This window comes from Protopterus annectens, chromosome 4.part0 (genome assembly GCF_019279795.1).
Source record: "Protopterus annectens isolate FY-2018-M chromosome 4.part0, PAN1.0, whole genome shotgun sequence".
In the NCBI taxonomy this organism is placed as follows: domain Eukaryota; kingdom Metazoa; phylum Chordata; order Ceratodontiformes; family Protopteridae; genus Protopterus; species Protopterus annectens.
In genome coordinates, this window is record NC_056733.1 from 539,589,810 (window position 1) to 539,610,354 (window position 20,545).

The 20,545-nt window shown below is 46.4% G+C and overlaps 1 protein-coding gene across 2 annotated transcripts in view; it reads left to right on the forward strand.

Moving 5' to 3' along the window:
• THOC5 (THO complex 5) overlaps positions 1-20,545 on the forward strand; it is a 1,209,707-nt gene that overhangs the window by 1,178,961 nt on the left and 10,201 nt on the right. For both annotated transcript variants that reach the window (XM_044068466.1, XM_044068467.1), the window contains one exon: positions 14,525-14,715. In XM_044068466.1, the coding sequence (XP_043924401.1) occupies positions 14,525-14,715 (191 nt within the window). The remainder of the gene's footprint in view (positions 1-14,524; positions 14,716-20,545) is intronic.

A 20,545-nucleotide genomic window follows, 5' to 3' on the forward strand; every position in this document is an offset into this window, starting at 1 on the left:
AAATTTGGCAGATCATGTTAAAGCTAAATTACTGAAGGCTTCCTTAAACTAAGACTGCCTGTTTGGCAACAAAGCAGAAGTCATTAGGATGGAGGAAAAAGCTAAATCTATGCAAACTGTTAAAGATTTCCTGCAAGTACAGCCTCCCAGATTTAGTAGGCACTGGCCTTCTAAGAACTGGTCCTTTCCTGTCTCTTCCAGACCTTCTTTGTCCAAACCCAGGAACAGCAGACCACCTAGACTACAGTCTCAAGGTACTCACAGGCCTAAGCAGTGGGGGGCTCCCACTTCCAAAGCTGGAAGTAGTAAGACACCCCCCTATGGAAAATGTCACAATGTCTGAACCTTAAACCTTCCAAGCCCTGCTCAACTGCCTGCTCCCTTAGGGGAAAGATCGCCCGGCATGCAAAAAAGTGGGCACTCATTACCCAGGGCAAATGGGTTTTAAATATAGTTTTCCAAGGATACAAATTCCACTTCCACACCTTACCAACCCCAAACGGTTGGCCAGACCTACCCCCAAATCTGTGGGCAGAGGCTCAACAGCAGGTTCTCTCTCTTCTGAGTCTCAGAGCTGTTCAACCTGTCCCAGTAGAAGAAAGTGGACAAGGTTTTTACTCAAGACTTTTCCTGGTACCCAGAAAAGACAGCTCCTGTAATCTTATACTGGACCTCTCTATTCTAAACACCTTTTTGGTAATCCCAAAATTCAAAATGCTAACACTTCAACAGCTGCTTCCTGTGCTAGGCAAAGATGCCTGGTTGGCAACCTTAGACTTAGAGGAAGCTTACCTGCATATTCCAATAAGGGAATCTTGCAGGAAATGCCTACGCTTCAGAGCAGGCTCCATGCACTATCAGTTCTCTGCACTTCCCTTTAGCTTATCTGCTGTGCCCAGGGTATTCACAAAGTGCCTAGCTCCAGTCATTGCATTTTGCAGGCAAAGAAATATTCAAATATACCCATACCTGGACGATTGTCTAATTCAGGCAGAAAGCCAGGACATGCTACTTCAACATCTGGCATTTGTAAAGAAACTTCTAACCTCACTGGGGTACACCATAAACAAAAAGAAATCTCATCTAGTACCCTACCAACAAATTGTATTCCTTGGAGCAAGCTTGAACACAACTTCCCAGATGGCTTACCTCGCGCCAGAGAAACAAGTTTATTTGACAGTCTGCTTCAAACTACTGGCCACAAAGACCCAACTGTCTGCAAGGAAAATCCTGCAAGCCCTGGGGTTCATGGCCTCTTGCATTCTACTAATTTCTTATGCAAGACTGCATATGAGGAAACTGCAATGGTATCTAAAAAGCCTATGATGTCAACATTCTCAGGACATGGAATCAATGATTCCTGTCATTCCTTATGTAAAGACATAGTTCCTTTTAGGTTCATAGGTAGGTACTAGGCTATCTGCCTGAGGGCATTTACAGCCTAGCCAGAGTGTCAGCTTTCACTGCCCCATTGATTAATTAACTGAGCCTCTGTCAAGAAGAGCCAATGAAGTGATCCCAGGGGTGTATTTTCTGTTACCCATCCACTCATCAAGGTTTCTATTGAAGAGTGTTATTGAGGGGCTCTGCCTAATGTAGTTAGGAATTTTGTTCCAAAGCATGGGGAGTCTCTGAGACAGGAATCTATCCCTCCAACATGTTCTATTTATTATTGTGGCGAGGTTTAGCTCACTAGAGCGAGTGGCTCGCAGTGATTTGGATTTCTTTAGGTGGAGCATATTCATCAATTCTTAGTTGGACATGGCTTTGTAAGTCAATCAGAGATCACCTCTGAGTAAGCGATATGCGACTGAGTACAGCTGGAGTTTTTCCAGTTGGGCTGCATAGGACATATGTTTGAGGCCAGTAATCCTCTTGGTGAGATACTTTTGTGGTCTTTCCAGCTGTTGGAAGTGTCTTGTGAGGTACTTCCCAAATGGGGCATTGTACTCCATGATGGGTCTGATGAGTGACTAGTAGAGGGGCACTATAACCTCTTTATTTCTAGATGCGAACCGTTTAGTAATTAGATGGGCTGCATAGAAGGATTTCCTAACTACTTTGGCAATATGATTGTCAAAGGAGAGATTACTATCTACCTGGGTCCCCAGATCTCTTATTACCTCTTCTGTATTAAGGGGGCTGCCACCTATGTGGTAATTCATGGGTGTTTTGTTTTTCCCAAACTGGATGACTATGCATTTTTTGGCATTTAGCTTGAGACCATGACCATGGTGGGCAGAGGCCTGCTACGACAACAAGGGGCTTCCATTTACTCTACCCCCTGCCACCCAAACCCTAACAACAGACGCATCAGACTATGCATGGGGGGGGGGCTTACTTGGTAGGGCAGTGCATTCAGGGCAAATGGAACAGAGTCAGATGCACCGGCATATCAATCCAAAAGAAATGTTAGCTGTACAGAATTCCCTGACAGCGTTCAAGGACCACATTCTTCCAGGCCAATTATTGGTAAAGACAGACAACATCACTGTTATGTGGTACATAAACAAGCAGGGGGGGAACCTACTCATACCCTCTCTGCAGACTAGCCATGGCTCTTTGGAACACAGCCGTGAGCTACCAAGTGCACCTACAAGCTCAATTCCTACCAGGCAAGCTAAATTCACTGGCAGACGACCTAAGCAGAAATCTCATGGACCCACACGAGTGGAAACTGGAGCCAAAGATATTCAACCTTTTGAAAAACAAATGGGGGAATCCAGAAATATATCTGCTTGCCTCCCCTCAGAACTACCAGTTGGACAAATTCTGCACAAGGATTTCCCACAGTCAAGCTTGGAAAGTGGATGCCCTGTCCTTCACCTGGGAAAGCCTCTCAGTTTATGCCTTTCCCCCTCTGCCTCTCCTCTCTATTAAAGATCAAACAGGACAAGCCAAGGACAATACTGATTGCACCAGACTGGCCATGCCAGCACTGATACTCTCTCTTGCGCAGTATGTCACTGCTGGAACCATGGCACCTGCCTCAGAACTCTTCCCTGCTCTCCCAGCAGGAGGACCAGATTCTGCATCCTCAGCTTCAAACCGTGAACCTTGCAGCCTGGCTAATTCCTTGAGCTCTCCAATAGCATCCCTCAGTAAGCAGGTGCTAGGTGTCATTCTGGAGGCAAGGAGGCCTAGTACTAGAAAATCCTATGCTGAAAAGTGGAAAATATACTGTTCCTGGAGCCAGACTCAGGGGGATGGGCACAACGGTGCCCAGCTTACCGCATATTCTTCAGTACGTAACAGATGCTCCACAAGGGCCTTTCCTTCTCGTCAGTTAAAATTCATGCCTCTAGCATTTTCAGCACATTATAATACTGAACCACCTACCTTCTCTCACCCCCTGCTAAAGCAATTCCTCAGGGGGGCAAAAAATGTAAGACCACCCAGGAGGCCCCCTACTCCAGCAGACTGGGACCTTAACTTTGTACTGAAAAAGCTCACTCTACCTCCTTTTGAGCCAGCTGCAACTGCAGAGTTGAAATTCCTTTCTTGGAAAACAGCCTTCCTTCTAGCCATCACTTCAGCAAGAAGAGTGTCTGAAATACAGGCCCTCATGGCAGTGGAGCCCTTCATCTTCCATGCAGACAGGGTGTCCCTCAGGACCAATCCTTCCTTTATGCCCAAGGTGGTGTCCAGTGTGGCCCTTAATCAGTCCATTCATTTGCCTAGTTTTTTCCTTAATCCACAGAACAAAGGAGAGCGAATACCGCACTCTTTGGACGTGCACAGACAACTTAGAATTTATTTGGACAGGACTAAGCCTCTCAGAAAATCTGAACAGCTGCTAGTTGGCTTTGCTGCAGGGACAGAGGGGAAGGCCATTTCAAAGCAAACCATTTCTAAGTGGAAAGCCCATTGCATTAATTTCTGCTATAAGCACCATGGAAAACCTACCCCCACAGGGGATAAGATCACATTCTACCAGGGCTGCATCTACCTCTACAACCTTTCTCAGAGGTGTCCCTATCAGGGACATCCTAGAAGCTGCTACCTAGACCTCTGTACATACCTTCACCAAGCATTACCACATGCCTATTTGTTCTAAATCCAGAGCTGGTTTTGCCACTGCATTCTTGCAGGGAATTACTAGCTGGTTGTAATGCTCTCTTACTTCCTCCTCCATTCCTTAGCTTTGGGAATCAACCCAAATGTAATGACTGCAACAGTGAAACATGAAGAACATAGTACAGTTGTGTACACTTACCATAAATGTAGATGTTCGAGTGTATTCACTGTTGCAGTCTTGGTTACCCTCCCTCCAGCCCCCTGACTTCTCTTGGCTAAACATTTCTTCTTGTTTAGTGTATTTCAGCTTTCTTGTGTATTTGCTTTTTGTTGGAGGTGTAACCTAACAAATAATTGCTTCCCATTATGGGGGCACCTGACGTCTGGGGCAAGAAAAACTGATGTAATGGCATTGTTTGCATGTTTTATACCTCTGATGACCTGATGTCATGGAAGAAGAGACAGCATCCGACGCAGGGATCCAAGACTTTGATATTCAGGCCAGCTGAGGGCTACCTGCAGGCAGATAACCCAAATGTAATGACTGCAACAGTGAATGCACTCGAACATCTACATTTATGGTAAGTGTACACAGCTGTACTTTCCTTTCCTCCCTTTTCAGGCATTCCTCAATCTACTCGATAACAGCTCTGTCATTTCCAAGAGGTTCGTCATTCTGTTTTGGCTCAGGGCACCATTCAGTTCGTGGCCATTTTCCTCTCGGGTAGGGAAGGGATTTTACTCCAGAATGTTTGTGATCCCGTGGAAGGAGAGCACGTGGGCCCAAGTCTGAATCTTTCCAGGCTAAATACCTTTCTCAAGTTTCCTTCTTTTCAGATATTATCTCTGCAGACTTTATTTCCTCTCCTTTTACCCGAGACTTTTCTGGTATCCCTGGATCTCAAAGTTGCATATCTTCACACCCCCATCCATCCTGTCTTCAGGAAATTTTTGTTTATCTGTTTCTTTCTTGCATTTTCAGTTCTATACTTTGCCCTTTGGCCTCTGTACTGCCCCAAGGGTATTCACCAAATGCTTCGCTGCTATCATTGCTTTTTTGCAGAATGCAAGGAATGCAAGGAATTCAGATCTTTCCCCATCTAGATGATCTGTTTATTCAATCTCCTGACCCCAACACTCTGCTTCATGGTATCACGTCTACTTCCCTGTTACAAAGTCTGGGATTCACCATAAGCTTTCAGAAATCAGTTCTGATGCCTTCCCAGGGTCGTATCTTCCTCAGCTGGAGACTTCAGTTCCCATGCTGGCATCTCTGCATGCCCCCAAGGCTCTGTCCCTAATTACCAATCTCTTCTTCCTCTGTCTGTCATGGCCAGGGAATTTCTCAGGGTTCTTGGGTTCATGGCTTCCACTATTCTCAGGCTCTCTCTCACTAAGCTCCATATGAGGAAGCTTCAGTGGTACCTCAAGTCACTTCCCTGTCTCAGGCTTGAGCTTCATTGGTGGATTTATCAACTTTCTCTCAACCTGGGGCTTCCTTTTCAAGCTCCATTACCAACTCAGGGCCTTTTTACCTCAGACAGGGGGTGAGGCACCTCTTAGGGTTTTTTCAAGGTTCAGGATCTCTGGCCTTGCCATCAGATGTCAGGCCATATCAACTTAAAGGAGACGAGGGCCCAGATTTTGCCTTTTCAGGCATTTCATTCCCTCTTTCATCCCAAGCCCCCTCAAAGTTTTCACAGACAATACCACGGTGATGTGTTATGTCTAAAAAGTAAGGGGGCACAGGGTCCCTAATTTTTTTTTTTTAGTCTAGCTCTTCAGGTGTGAGATCTAGTTGTACACACATTCCTTCCTTCAGAGCGCAGTCTAGTGGCAGACTCCTTGAGCAGTTTCAATACACAAGCTGACGAATGGATGCTTTGCAGAGATGTATTCCTGGACATTGTCCATTGGTGGAGTATTCTCAGGTAGATCGTTTTCCTCCACTCTGAACCGACAACTTCCTCTCTTCTGTCTTCTAGCTTGGAAAGTGAACACCTGTCTTTTCCTTGGAAATGCAATGTTTCTGTGTGCCTTCTCACCTTCCTTTGTTACCACAACTCTTGCACAAGATCAGGCCGAACTCCCTGAAACTCTTGCTGGTGACTGCCTTTTGTCCACAACAGTATTGGTTCCCCCTTCTTTATCACTTGGCCAGGGGCAGTCACCACAAGTTACCTCACAGATGGATCTTCTCACATAAGACAAGGGATCTGTTCTCCATCCTTACTTTCCACTTTTCAAATGACACTGTGGGTGATAGGGTTTTGATCCCTTTCGTACTCCTCTTTTCTGAGCAAGTGCTTGGGGTTCTGCAGGAAGCCTGGAAACCCACTAAGAAGTCCTATATGTCCAAATGGAAGCAATTTTCTGTCTGGTGCCGGTGTCACCATCCGGTTTCCCTATCTGTGGAGGTTTCTTTTGGTTCTTATTTCTGTTATCTGTGCCATGTGGGGTTGGCATATTCTTCAGTTAAAGCTCACCTGTCCACAATTTCTGCTTGTCTGCCCTTGACTTTTCTTCTCTGGCCTCTAGATTTGAGGTCAAGCAATTTCTTAAAGGCTTCTTTGTATTAGGCCTCCCATAAAGCATATTCTGCCTTTCACCTCAGTTTTGAACTTGAAAAATTGACCCAAGCTCCTTCTGAGTCTGCTTCTGCAGCTGTCTTACAACATTGTACTTGGAAGACTGTTCTTTCAGCTCTCACTTCAGCCAGGTGAGTGTCTGAACTTCAGACTCTCATGGCCATTCCTCCTTTCTTAGTTTTCCACAGAGACAGGATGTCTCTTTGTTCTAATCCTCCTTTTATGCCCAAGGTGGTCACTTAGTTGTCTCTTAATCAGTCTATTCATCTTCCTTCCTTTTTTCCTTCTCCACAGTCTGCTAGTTGAAGGTTTTTCACATCTTGGATTTGCATAGAGAGCTCAGATATTATTTGGATAACACTGAGCGGCTTTTTGTTTCCTTTCATCCCAGGACTTTGGGTTTGGCTGTTTGTAAGCAAACCGTCTTCTCCTGGATTTTTAAGGCATATTCTTTTCATGGAAAATACCTTTCCTGATTGGTAAAGGTGTATTCTTCAAGGACTATTTGCCTTCTCTGGTGCTGTTTTTCAAGGGTGTGCATACCAATTCCATCCTTGAGGCTGCTGCTTGGTCCTTTTTTCATACTTTCAGTAAATATTACAAGTTGGAAGTTATTTCCAGGGCCAGCACAGGCTTTATCAGGGCAATCCTGCATGGTATGTAGAGGGCTATTCTGTTCCTTCCACCCACAGGCTTCTTCTTGCTCTTGTACTCTCCCTGCAACAGTGATGTAGAACAGTATAATAGAGTTGTGTAAAATCTTACCATAACAGTAGATGTTATGTAGTCCAATCTCGCCTACATTCTTACCCTTGGGTTTGGAGCTGAACCTTGCCTCCGACACAGCCATACTCTTGCTCGAAGTCTTCAGTTGGCCCTTGGCTAAGAGGAATCCCATGCTGAAACGCGTCTATCCCCAGATCTCGTTTGCCGCTCGTATAGCTCGGACTTGGTCTCACTCTTGGCTGTGGCTAAGTACAATTTTTCAATTTATATTTCAGTATTGTAGCTCCAAAAGCTATTTTCATAGCTAGTGTGCGTGTTTTCTTTCTGCTGGTTGTATGACCTGTTCTGTTGGTCCTTTTTCTTGGTATCCCGTTTCCTTTTTATGGTGTTTATGGGCTAGGCCCGTTTCAGGTAGAGGACCTAGTCCTCCCCTGTATTTTTGTAGTTTACCCGTTAACGGGTTTTGTTGTGTGCCTGTTTTGGTGTCCTTTTTCCGGCTTATTCCTTGGGCTAGGCCAGTTGAATTGTGATTATCCCGCAGTCTCTAGGCAGTTTCAGTTAGAGGCTCTAGTTTCCCGCTTTCCGGCTCAGTCAGGTTCCTCGGAGCCGCCAGAGAAAAGCACCAGAACTATAGTTGCTTCTTCCGCTCCACTGGCTTCGGGGTCGACAGAAGGCAGCGCATCTCTGATGTCAACATCAGCTTCCAGTCTATTGGAGCCGGTGACAGATTTTCCAGTTCGGAGCCGGTCTCCAGTTTTCGATCGGTTTCTCCGACTCACAGGTCTCCCTCTGCAGGGAGTTCCAGATCCCCGACTTATCCTCTAGGACCCTTTCCGATGTCGATAGAGTGGTGAAGAAACTGCTCCAGTCATCGGTGCTGGCTAAATTGCTTTCGGCTCTGGCCCAGTCGGCTCTGGAGCCCATCATCCCTTCATCTTTGGCTGTTCCTCCTCCGAGCCTTTCTTCGGAGCCAGAGCGGTCGGTTCCGTCGGACGCCGTGCGGTCAGTTCCAGTAGCCCCTTCTGGCATCTCTGCTCTGATCTCTGCTCCGACCCCATCAGCGCCATCCACGGGGTCCAGGATTCACAGTTCACCAGTCAGATCCTGGAGAGAGGTCTCGGATCGATCTTTGGCTCCGAGCCTTCCTCTCGGTACTTTGGCTCAGGTGAGCTTGGACCCAACATCGGCTTCGGACCTCATCTCCTCGGCTTCGAGGGCTACTACTGTATCTTCCATGGTTAGTCGACCTTCGGAGCCGGGGGGGGGGTCAGCTTTCGAGGTCAGGAGGAATGTGCAGGCCAGGTCGTCAGCTGCATCTTACAGCACCAGCACTCTTCCCCCTCCATCACCGATATCAGTCTCAGATCACCCTCTATCCAGGGACAGCAGAGGCCCAAGGCCTCAGGATACCTCCATGAGTGGTCCCCAACTTTCTGAGGCCTCCCCAGAGTTTTTACCTGAGGAACCCCCCAGAACGAGTGTGTGCAAGAGGAAGCACATGTACTCCCAAGATGAGTCTCTCACATCTGACACCGACCTCAAGGAGTCAGAGGGGTCCCCCAAGTCATCTTCTGACGATATTTCTTTCTCAGATATCTTGAAAATATTGAGACAGAGAGGCAACTGGCCCTCCAAAGCCCCTTCTGAGGAGGAGTCTGTGTTCCTGAAGGCCTTTGGGTCACAACCCTCTGTCTCTCGGGTTTTTCCACCGTTCGACGAGCTCCTGGACCTCGTTTGTCGAAAGGTGTGGGAAACTCCAGATACTGTGGAACTGGTCTCTAGGAGACCCAACGAGTTTTTATCCGCTCCCCCTGACAGAGAATTTCTTACGAAAGGCGTTCCAGTAGATGCCATGGTGGTGGCAGCAGCCACCAAGAAGGAATTTGCAGAAACTTCATCTACTGTCCATCCTCCTTACAAGGAGTCTAGGGCTATGGACAGGTATGGGAAGCATATGTTCTCTTCAGCAGCCTTTACACTGTGGTCGCTGAACTATTTGTCGCATTTTACACAGCTCCAGAGAGATCTCCCAAAAGAGCTGGGAGATTCTCTACAGGGTAATGTTTCTGATGCTGTGGCTCAGAAGGTCAATGCTCAGATGTCTACCCTAAATTCTGTTACCAACTCCTCCATGAGGCTGATGTCTTACGCAGCCGACGGAGCGAGCAGGGCTGCGGGTTCCTGAGTCTCTCTTAGGAGACACTCCTGGATGTGCCTGTGCAACTTCACGGACGCTTTCAAGTCTATATTCACCAAAGGTTCATCCTTATTTGGAACCAAGGTGAAGGACACTCACTAGGTGCGAGCAGGAAGGAAAAACCCTGTCTGCCATGGTAGTTCATTTTTCCATGCCTTCTAGACCTTACCCCAAGGGCCAGAAGGGTGGAAAAATGTGGTTCAGAAAGTCAGAGGTTATTTCACGATGCACAGTGATTCCCCCTCCAGAGGCAGAGGAGTGGGTGGAAATTCAGGTAGACGCCACCCTAGAGGCAGAGGAGGCCCACATAATCAAGGGGGACTGCAATTCCTTTTGTGGCTTCCCCCTACCAATGCTCTTGAGGGGAGGCCCGATTGTGCATCTCTGGAGCGAGTCGGGGGTCGCATTTCTCTATACCCAGCAGCCTGGTGAGACATCACCCAAGATGAGTTGGGTATTAGAGATAATTTCCAGAGGTTATCATATTCCCCTTCTTTCTTATCCCCCTCCAAACAAAAGAATCCCAGACGTTCCACACAGTCAAAGAGATTCCGCAGCTTTAGAAGTACAAAAGTTGCTGTCAAAGGGAGCCATCCAGCCTGTCCCCTCAGACGAAGTAGGATTAGGGACTTACTCCAGATTCTTTTTGGTTCCGAAAAGAACAGGGGACCTGAGACCCATCTTGGATCTCAGCCGTTTGAACCTTTATGTAAAGAAGTCCAAGTTCCACATGGTCACGTTACAGTCAAATCTCCCATTATTAGTGAAAGATGTGTGGATGTGCTCCATCAACCTCAAGGATGCTTACTACCATATCAAGATGGACAGGACATCCAGAAGACACTTGCGCTTTCAGCTGGGAGCCAGTCATTTTCAGTTTCAAGCCCTGTCTTTTGGTCTCACCACAGCCCCCAGGGTGTTCACCAAATGCATGGCAGTGGTAATGGCTCACTTGTGACATCAGGGATTCCAGGTGTTTCCGTACCTGGATGACTGGCTCCTGTCTGCCACCAGGCATCTACTGCTACAGACCAGGGGCACCACTATTGCGCTGTGCAAAAGTCTGGGAATTCTCTGAATTGGGAAAAGTCTGCCTTGTTGCCCTCGCAATGTGTTACCTTTATTGGTACCTAATTAGACACGGTGCTCATGAGGGCCTTCCTACCAGAAGAGAGTATTCAGGTTTTACAGCAGCAGGTCTGTGCTTTGCTACCATTGAAGATGGTCAAGGCAGAAGTGTTCCTCAAGTTATTAGGGACCATGGCTGCCACGATTATGCTAGTTCCTCTTGCGAGAGTACACATGAGGCTTCTTCAGTGGCTACTTTTTGCCCAATAGTCTCTACAGCATCTCCCGCTCTCCCATCTTATTCTGATTTACAGACAGGTGCAAGCAGGATCTGTGCTGGTGGCTTCAGACCAGCAATCTCAACGTGGGCATGCCTTTCGTTCTTCCTTCTCCAGTTGCCACGGTGACCACAGATGCCTCCCAGATCGGTGGGGGGGGCAATATCTCGGCAGGACAGTCCAAGGCACGTGGCAAGAGCACGAGACCCATTTGCATATCAATGTCTTGGAGATGAGAGCGGTGCTATTAGCGGTGCAAGCACTTCCGGGCTTTCTTCCTCATGGGACAATTGCAATCCACTCAGACAACATGTCAGTGGTATGGTATCTGAACAAACACGGAGGAACCAGGTCGTATCTCCTTTGTAGAGAGGCACTTTGAGTGTGGCAGTGGGCAGTATCTTCCCGACGCTTTCCAGTGGCAACGCATATACCGTGGAAGTCCAATGTGATTGCCGACAGGCTGAGCAGAGCTATTCTGATGCCTCACGAGTGGTCCCTGAACGAACAAGTGGTGGAGTGGATTTTCCGCAGATGGGGTCAGCCTTGCTGCGATCTATTTGCCAGTCCCCTCAATGCCAAATGCAGCAGCTACTTCACCCTTATCCCCCCGAAGGGGGAGGCACCCAGGGACGCTCTAGTTCATGATTGGCCCTCCGGTCTTCTCTATGACTTCCTGCCAATCCCCCTGATAACGAAGGTTATTCAGAAAGCACAATCCTTGGGAAGCAAAATGTTACTGATTGCACCACACTGGCCTCGCTAGATTTGGTTTCCTTTTCTCCACCCTTATCTGATGGATGATCCGTGGATTCTGGACCCAGAGCCAGATCTGTTGACTCATATGTCAGGGCAGTTCCACCCCTCCATTCAGACCCTCAAGTTGACAGCATGGCTGCTCCAATTCCACCCCTAGTCAGGCTTCATGATTTTTCCCCGGAGGTGGTTCATATCCTGTCTTCTTCCCACAAGCCTTCTACTAGGAAAATTTATTCCAGTAAGTGGAAGAGATTCTCCATTTGGGCTCATGAAAGGCATATTGATCCCTATACAGCTCCCATTTCATCAGTTTTAGAATTTCTTTCTCAACTATTCAGCCAGGGATCAGCTGCGGCAACTATCGAAGTGCAGTTGGCAGCCATTTCTACTTTTCATGTTGCTAATGAACCCAATCTAATGGTGCACAGACTTTGTAGGGCCTTTCTGAAAGGGACTATGCTACTTTGACCTCCAGTCTTTGATCCTGTAATGCCATGGAACCTCAATTTTGCATTACAGCGGCTTACCTCGCCTCCTTTTGAGCCCACAGCAACATGTGACATTAAATTTTTGTCTTGGAAGACAATCTTCTTGCTAGCTAGCTGGCTAGGCGTATCTCTGAACTCCAACTTTATCGGTTCGACCCCCTTACTTGGTATTTCACAAGGATAGGGTTTCTCTAAGACCTAATCCTTCCTTAATGCCTAAGGTTGCTTTGGTTGTCAACCTCAACCAGTCCACTGAGCTGCCTGTATTTTTCACTGAATTCTCTAACAGGGCAGAATTTAAGTTTCATCAGCTAGATGTTCACAGACAATTGCATTTCTGTTTACATAGAACTAAAGATATTAGGAAATCAGATCAACTCTTTGTTTCGTTCTCAGACAATAGACTCGGGGCTCCAGTTTCTAAAGTAACTCTGTCCAGATGGATTTCTAGTTGCATTTTCTTCATTTATACTTTAAATGGCAAGGAATTACCCTTTAAAGTGAAGGCTCATTCTACACGATCGGTGTCTACCTCTACTGCTTTTCATGCTAGGATGTCTATGGATGATATTTGTGCTGCAGCCACATGGACATTTCCTCACACCTTTAGTAGTCACTGCAAATTGGATCTGATATCTAGAGGCAGATATTCCTTTGGTTCCACAGTGCTCAGGAGTATTTTCCAGTGAGCCACCCAAGGTTTAGGTGCTAGGGACGCTGTCCCAAGAGTAAGAATGTAGGCGAGATTGGACTACATAACATCAAGAAGTTATGTACTCACCATAACTTTCGATGTATGTAGTCCATCTCACCTCACATTCTTACTAACCCACCCACCTACCCCCCTCCTGGAGGACCTAGAGGTTGAGTCTCTGATTTCAGCACTACTTTTTGATTTGTTGGGTTGGTTCTTCCTCTCACCGTGTTGGTGTGTGTGTATGTGAGCTTGCAGCAAGCAAGATCTGGGGATAGGCGCATTGCAGCATGGGATACCTCTTAGCCACGAGCCAATTGAAGACTTCGAGCTAGAGTATGGCCGAGTCAGAGCCGAGGTTCAGCTCCGTACCCAAGGGTAAGAATGTGAGGCGAGATGGGCTACATACATCGAAAGTTATGGTGAGTACATAACTTCTTGATATCCTCCTCTTCACTGTTGCAGTATTCACTCACTCCCTTGCTCCTACCCCATCTGTTCTAACTCTAGCCTTGTCCTTGTCTTGCCCTACTGGCCAAGGAATTCTTCATCTTCCTCATGATCATCATCTTTTTTTTCTCCTTATGGATGCTCATGTTTCCCTTGTCCCTATGGACATTCTGATCTTCCTGGGACATTTGCAGTTCTAAACGTGTGCATCTGTACATCACCTTTATGCCCCACACCTTTCACTGGCAGCATACGTGTGGTGTACAATGCCTGTAAGAATTAAATGCTTTGGTATACTGGCCGGATGTTGGGCTTGCCTTGGCAGGAGAGTCGTTGGGTAAGAATACTGCAGTAGTGAAGGGAAGGATATCTAGTGTTATGGTAAGATTTTATACAACTGTAATTTCTGCTTCTTAATGTTTCATGGTGTCCCTGTCTGATTCACTATAGTGACATTATGCTTCTTATGTTTGTGTGTCTTTGCACATTGTGTGGGGTGATGTTGGTGATCTGAAACATATAACCCTAGAGCTCCTTAATGAATTGTGCTAAGAGTGGGCTCTTTGGATGATTAATCATACCTGATACACACTGCAGTGTGCAATTTGAAGACTATCTGATATGGTATTTGTATATCTGAGATAGTTTGCTTAGCTCTGTGCTGTGGTTTGCTTACCCGGGGAAGGAGGATAATGGATTAAGCAAAACCTTATGTAATAAAGTGCATACATTTGGAATGGGGATTGTATGTAGTATCAGTGCTATACTGACATGTATGATGTAGGCATGCACTGGCTGCTGATAATCAACTATTGCATTGACTGGTAATGTTTGCAGCCAAGTATTATTCTTTTGGTAAAAACTAACTTTAAAAACATTTTGACATTTCTTAACATTCTTAAGGTCGTTTGCCTCCAATGCATGGTGTTTTTTTAATACAATTTGCAGCATATTTCCTTGATAAGAAATAATATTGACTTCTTTAGGGAATTGTTGCTGACAAATCTATGTTGTACCCCTGCTAAAGTTTGGGTACTTATAGGGTTCTAGCACTTGCTTCCCAGAAACTAATATGGAAAATTAGTGGTAGTGCAGAAGGTAAAAAAATGCTGTAGTTTCACTGTTTTCTTTAGTAAATGTAAAGATCCTCCAGTTAGCAGACATTTCTCTTGTAGTGACCGTCTTTACTGCAGGTAAACGTATGTTCACAGTAGCTGAAACTTTTTAATACAGACTCCATTTGTCCTCCTTTTTTCCAGGCCATGGAAGGTGAAGTTAATGTGCACTGCAGAGAGCTACAGGGACCAAAACCAGGCCACCAAATTTTGACTAATCAGTTGCAAAGGCTGTGTATGTGCCTAGATGTGTACCTAGAGACAGAGACTCGTGATAATAGTGTGGAAGGTCCTAAGGAATTTCCTCAGGAGAAAATGTGCCTTCGAGTAGTCAGGTAAGTCTTTGATTTCTGCCTCCAACTCACCTCAGACCTGTGCAGATTTTTTTATTGTACTTGATGAGTTGTAAAGGAACAGAGTACACGATCATGCAACTCTTCTGCAGTCTTTGGAATGCAGAGAACAGTGGACAGGCTCTATACTAGAGAATAAGAATTTTTGGAGAGTACTGGCTGCTCTTATGAGGATAAAACAGATGGTCCAAATGGGCTGCTTCTCAGGGTACTAAGAAATCCGGCCAGTGCCTTGTCATACCCCATAACAGAGATTTTCAGCACATCACTGGCTAGTACAGCTAGTACAGAACAACTGGAAGATAGTAGTTGCGCCCGTGTACAAGGGTCTACCAGAAAAACCTGGACAACTACAGACCTTGTTAACTTGACAACAGTGGTGGGTATAGTCTTGGTCGGATAAAATCCTGATGGAAAAGCTTGTTGCATTTCTTGATGTAGAGAATCTGCTGGACAGAAATGTGGGTCCTTGGCCAGAAGGAGCTGTCAGTCAAAAATTATCTAGATGTCCTTCAAGGATGCATCTGCAGTCATCACATATGGGTTGTCCTGCCTCAGGCAGCCCTTCGGTCGGCCGGATTCCAAAGTCTGGGTCCGGCGTCGGCTGATGTCGCCCTTTCCCCGACATCAGAGCGCCTGGGGTATAAAAGCGTCAGCCGACGCCATCTTCCTCAGTCTTTCTTGCCGCGTGGTGCCCGAAGCAGAAGCAGTTCGCAAGTGCCGTTGGCCAGCTCCTGTAATTCAGCTACCGAAGACTTCAAAAGCTAAGTACCCCGTTGGGGACTCTTTCTTGCCTCAGCCAATGTCAGATAAAGTTAATAATTGCTTAACTTGTGGGAAACAAATACCTCATAAGGATTTCCACTCTTACTGCCTCCCCTGCCTAGGCCCAGACCACGACGTCTCGGCCTGTTCAGCCTGTTCAGCCTGTGCTTCCTTCAACCGATGCACTCTTAGACGTCGGGCGGAGTTTGCAGAGGAATTTTTTGGGGCTAGTTTTTCGTACAATATGCCGTCGGAGACTCCGACTTCACATTTAACAAAGAAACGGAAGGACAAGGACCGACACACGCGGGCCACGGTTTCGGCTGAAACCTCGGCCAGGCCTACTGCGAGTGTCTTGGTCTCGGCTGAAACCGAGTCCTTGGTACTTCCGACCCCCGAAACCGCTCAACCGACAACCTCGGCCCCGGAGGCCCCTGCTGAGTCGGTTATTGAATTTCCTTCAGAAACTGGTGTCTTGGAAACTTCCGACACCATTCCTCTAGACAAAACTACACCAGCACGTGGTGCAGCCAGGCCTCCTGCATCCATGTCCATAAAGGCATTCACCAGGGCTAAAGCTGTTAAACACACAAAAGCTATGCCTCCCAGGGTTATTCCTCAGGGACCCACTACAAGTTCACAGATTCTAACCTTAGCAGAGGACCTTATTTCCTTAATTAGGGGCTCTCAACCCCATCCGGACAGGGGCTCTCAACCTCCTCTAGACAAAAGGCCCAGGGTTGAGCCCTCTGATCCCCACTCCTCAGAGGAGGCCTCTGATGGCTCTGCTCTCTCGGACTACCAGGAGGAGGCCTTTTCGGCCTAGGAGGACTCTGATGCAGAGGAATCTATCCCCTTGGCCTCCCCTCCTGAAGAACTATCCTTCGGGGAGACCCTTCACACTATGAGAGAGCATTTCAAATGGCAGGGCCAGGAATTCTCTGATTCCAGGAAAAGATTAAGAACTTTTCTGCATTTACCTCAGCATAGACCTTTGGCTATTCCTCCTGTTTTGAATGTCATTGATGATGTGTACTCTGAGTCTAGCATAACCCTGACACTCTTCCTCCAGCCCCTGTCAAACCCGATAGGTACTACAGGGTCCCGGACTCACATAATTTTCTTTACAAGGCCCACTCTGCTGATCCAGAAACTATTTCCCAGGGCCCTAAAGGGGTTGCAGCTGCCACAACTAAAAATCCACTCCCCTCTGAAAGGGAGTCCAGGGCTTTAGAGAGATGGGGTAAAAAAGTGTATACTTCTGCTACTCTTTCTATGAGGGCATTAAATTGTCAATTTCATATGATACAGTACCAAGAGTGTTTGTTAGATGAATTGCACAAGAAACTGTCTTCATCTGAACCCCTAGATTGCAAATCACTTCAGGATCTGGTACATAACTCCCAGCAGGTTAGCAACCATTTCTTGCAATGTGGTTATGATGCATTGGAAGCTTCATGTAGGTCAGCTATGACAGGTGCAGTCATACGTTGGCATGCTTGGCTGAAGGAACAATCTCTGCCAGACCATGTTAAAGCTAAGCTTCTGGATGCCCCACTGGAAAAGCAAAAGTTATTTGGCTCCACTGCCCAGGAGGTCTTAAAGAAATTTGAGGAAAGGGCAAAATCTGTACAAACAGTCAAAGATTTTCTACAAGTCCAACCACCAAGATTCAGCAGAAATTGGCCTACCAAGAATTGGTCCTTTCCAGACACATATAGATTTCAGAGAGGCAAGAACAGGCGTGCCAGAGGTAGAGGGCAAGCTAGAGGCTCCTACAGAGGACGTCAATGGCAGCCTCCCAACCAGAGAGGTAGTGCACGACCTACAACTGCTGCACAAGGACAGACTCAATGACTTTGCTTTGACTCCTCCAACCAGGGCTCAGTTAGAAGCACCTTTGGGCGGAAAGCTTTCTTTATTCTCAGAAAATTGGCACAGTATTACAAGAGACAAATGGACACTGCAAATAATAGACAAAGGATACAGGTTCCATTTTCACACATTGCCAAAAACAAAAGGCATGCCAGACCTGCCACCAAATCAGAGGGCAGAGGCTTTGAAACAAATATCCAACTTAATGCAAATGAAAGCTATAGAAAAGGTTCCTTTTTCAGAACAAGGCCAAGGATTTTATTCCAGACTATTCCTTGTTCCAAGAAAAGAAAATCAATGGAGGCCTATTCCCGACTTGTCCGCACTGAATACTTATCTCATTGTGCCAAAATTCAAAATGCTGACTCTACAGCAACTCCTTCCTATGCTGGGCAAGGGGTCTTGGCTGGTGACTCTAGACCTCAAGGAGGCATACCTGCATGTCCCTATCAGACAAAGTTGCAGAAGACACCTCAGATTTCTTGCAGGTTCAGAGCATTATCAATTCTCAGCATTGCCCTTTGGCTTATCTACTGCGCCCAGAGTATTCACGAAATGCCTGGCATCAGTAATTGCACACTGCAGACTTCAGGGGATTCAAATATACCCATATCTGGACGACTGCCTTATACAAGCGGACAGCCAACAAACTTTGGTAAAGGACTTGAATTATGCCATCCACCTACTGCAGGCCTTGGGATATACAGTCAACATTCACAAATCAAGACTTGTTCCATCCCAAAGAATAACTTTTCTGGGTGCGGATCTAGACACAACCACCCAAATGGCTTTTCTCACAGAAGAAAAACAAAGACAACTACCGGATTACTTCAAGAATCTGACAAGACAAACTCAGCTGACTGCAAGGAAATTCCTGCAGGCCCTGGGTTACATGGCATCTTGCATTCTTCTGATTCCACAAGCAAGGCTGCATATGAGGAAACTACAATGGTACCTAAGGAGTTTATGGACTCAGCACAGTCACAGCTTAGAAACTTTGATCCCACTCATTCCATGCCTCCATAAGGAATTTCTGTGGTGGGCTCATGCAAGCCAGTCAAACAGGGGTCTGCCCTTCAGCAAACCAGTAGCCAGCCAAACCATTACAACCGACGCTTCAGACCACGGTTGGGGAGCACACATGGAGGGCAGATGTTTTCAAGGACTATGGTCACAAAAGGAGCTACGCATGCACATAAACCAAAAGGAAATGCTGGCAGTGATGCATGCAATCGAGGCCTTCAAACTCTTTCTGCATCAAGGCCACCTGCTAATAAGGACAGACAACACCACAGTTATGTGGTACATAAACAAGCAAGGAGGCACCCATTCCTACCCTCTTTGCAGACTGGCAATGAATCTATGGGAACTATCCTTGAAACTCAATATAGAGCTGCAATCCCAGTTTGTGCCAGGAAAAGACAATATACTGGCGGACAGTTTAAGCAGAAATATCATGGATGCACACGAATGGATGCTGCACCCAGACATCTTCCTACAGATAACACAATCATGGGGAAGGCCGGACATAGATCTTTTGCCTCCCCACAATCATCAGCTGAAGAAATTCTGCTCAAGGACATACCACCCACAAGCATGGAAAGTGGACGCCCTCTCTTTCAGCTGGAGAACTCTAACCGTGTATGCATTTCCACCTCTTCCATTAATGACCAAGGTCTTACTGAAGATCAGGACAGAGCAGCCAAAAGTGATTCTGATGGCTCCGGACTGGCCAAGACAGCACTTGTACCCACTGTTAAAGAGCATGTCACGCACAAAACCATGGCCTCTTCCTCAATGGCCACTTCTCCTGACACAGCACAATTACAAAACTCTCCATTCCAACCTGAAAACCTTGCAACTAACCACCTGGAAAATACCTTGACTCCTCCTCAGGATAAGCTATCCAAGAGAGTGAAGGATATCATCATGGAAGCTCGCCGGCCTTCCACAAGAAAGGCATATTCAGCAAAATGGAAAAGATTTCACACTTGGAGCACCACAAAGGGACTAGATGCGACAGTGATGAGCATGGCACATATCCTGGAATACTTGGCAGAAATGCTCCACAATGGCCTGTCTTACTCTTCCATTAAAATTCATGCTTCAGCAATTTCAGCAGAGTACAATACTGATCCACCTATCTTTTCTCATCCTCTCCTAAGACAGTTTCTAAGAGGAATTAAAAACATCAATCCTCCAAGGAAACCTCCAGTGCCTACTTGGGACCTTAACTTCGTGTTGGAAAAACTAACTCTGCCTCCCTTTGAGCCAGCAGCATCTGCAGAACTACAGTTCCTGTCTTGGAAGACTGCCTTCCTTCTGGCTATAACCTCAGCAAGAAGAGTATCTGAGTTACAGGCCCTCGTGGCAGTACAGCCATTTCTTATTTTTCATCAGGACAGAGTCTCATTGAGAACCAATCCTTCATTTATGCCAAAGGTGGTATCCAGGGTCTCATTAAACCAAGCTATTCACCTGCCTACCTTCTTTCCAAATCCACAAAACAAAGGGGAGAAACTTCTGCACACCCTGGACATACACAGACAGTTGCGCTACTACTTGGACAGAACTAAAAGCTACAGAAAAACTGACCAGTTGTTGGTAGCATATGCTGCTGGTGCACAAGGAAAAGCAATTTCCAAACAGACAATTTCAAAATGGATAGGGAATTGCATTCGTTTTTGTTATTCCTTTCATGGAAAAACTGTGCCAGCTAACATTAGACCTAATTCCACCAGAGCCACAGCCACCTCCACAGCCTTCTTAAGAGGGGTGGCTACCAAGGACATTTTAGAAGCTGCTACATGGAGCTCCGTGCATACATTTTCCAAGCATTACAATTTACCTTTATATTCCAGATCCAGAGCAGGCTTTGCTACGGCAGTCCTGCAGGGCATTTTAGCTACACTATCCTTTACATAGATCCTCCACCCACAGATTGGCTATGGTATTCTACCCATATGTGATGACTGCAGATGCATCCTTGAAGGACATAGTACAGTTTTGTACCTACCATAAATGTAGATGTCCGATAGGTATGCATCTGCAGTCAGGTTTATCCCTCCCTCCTTCCCCTCTTTGGTATTTATTGGGTACTTTTCCCTCTCATAGCTAGCTGGGGTTATCTATTATGGTGTATTTGTTTTATGTATGTATATATATATATATA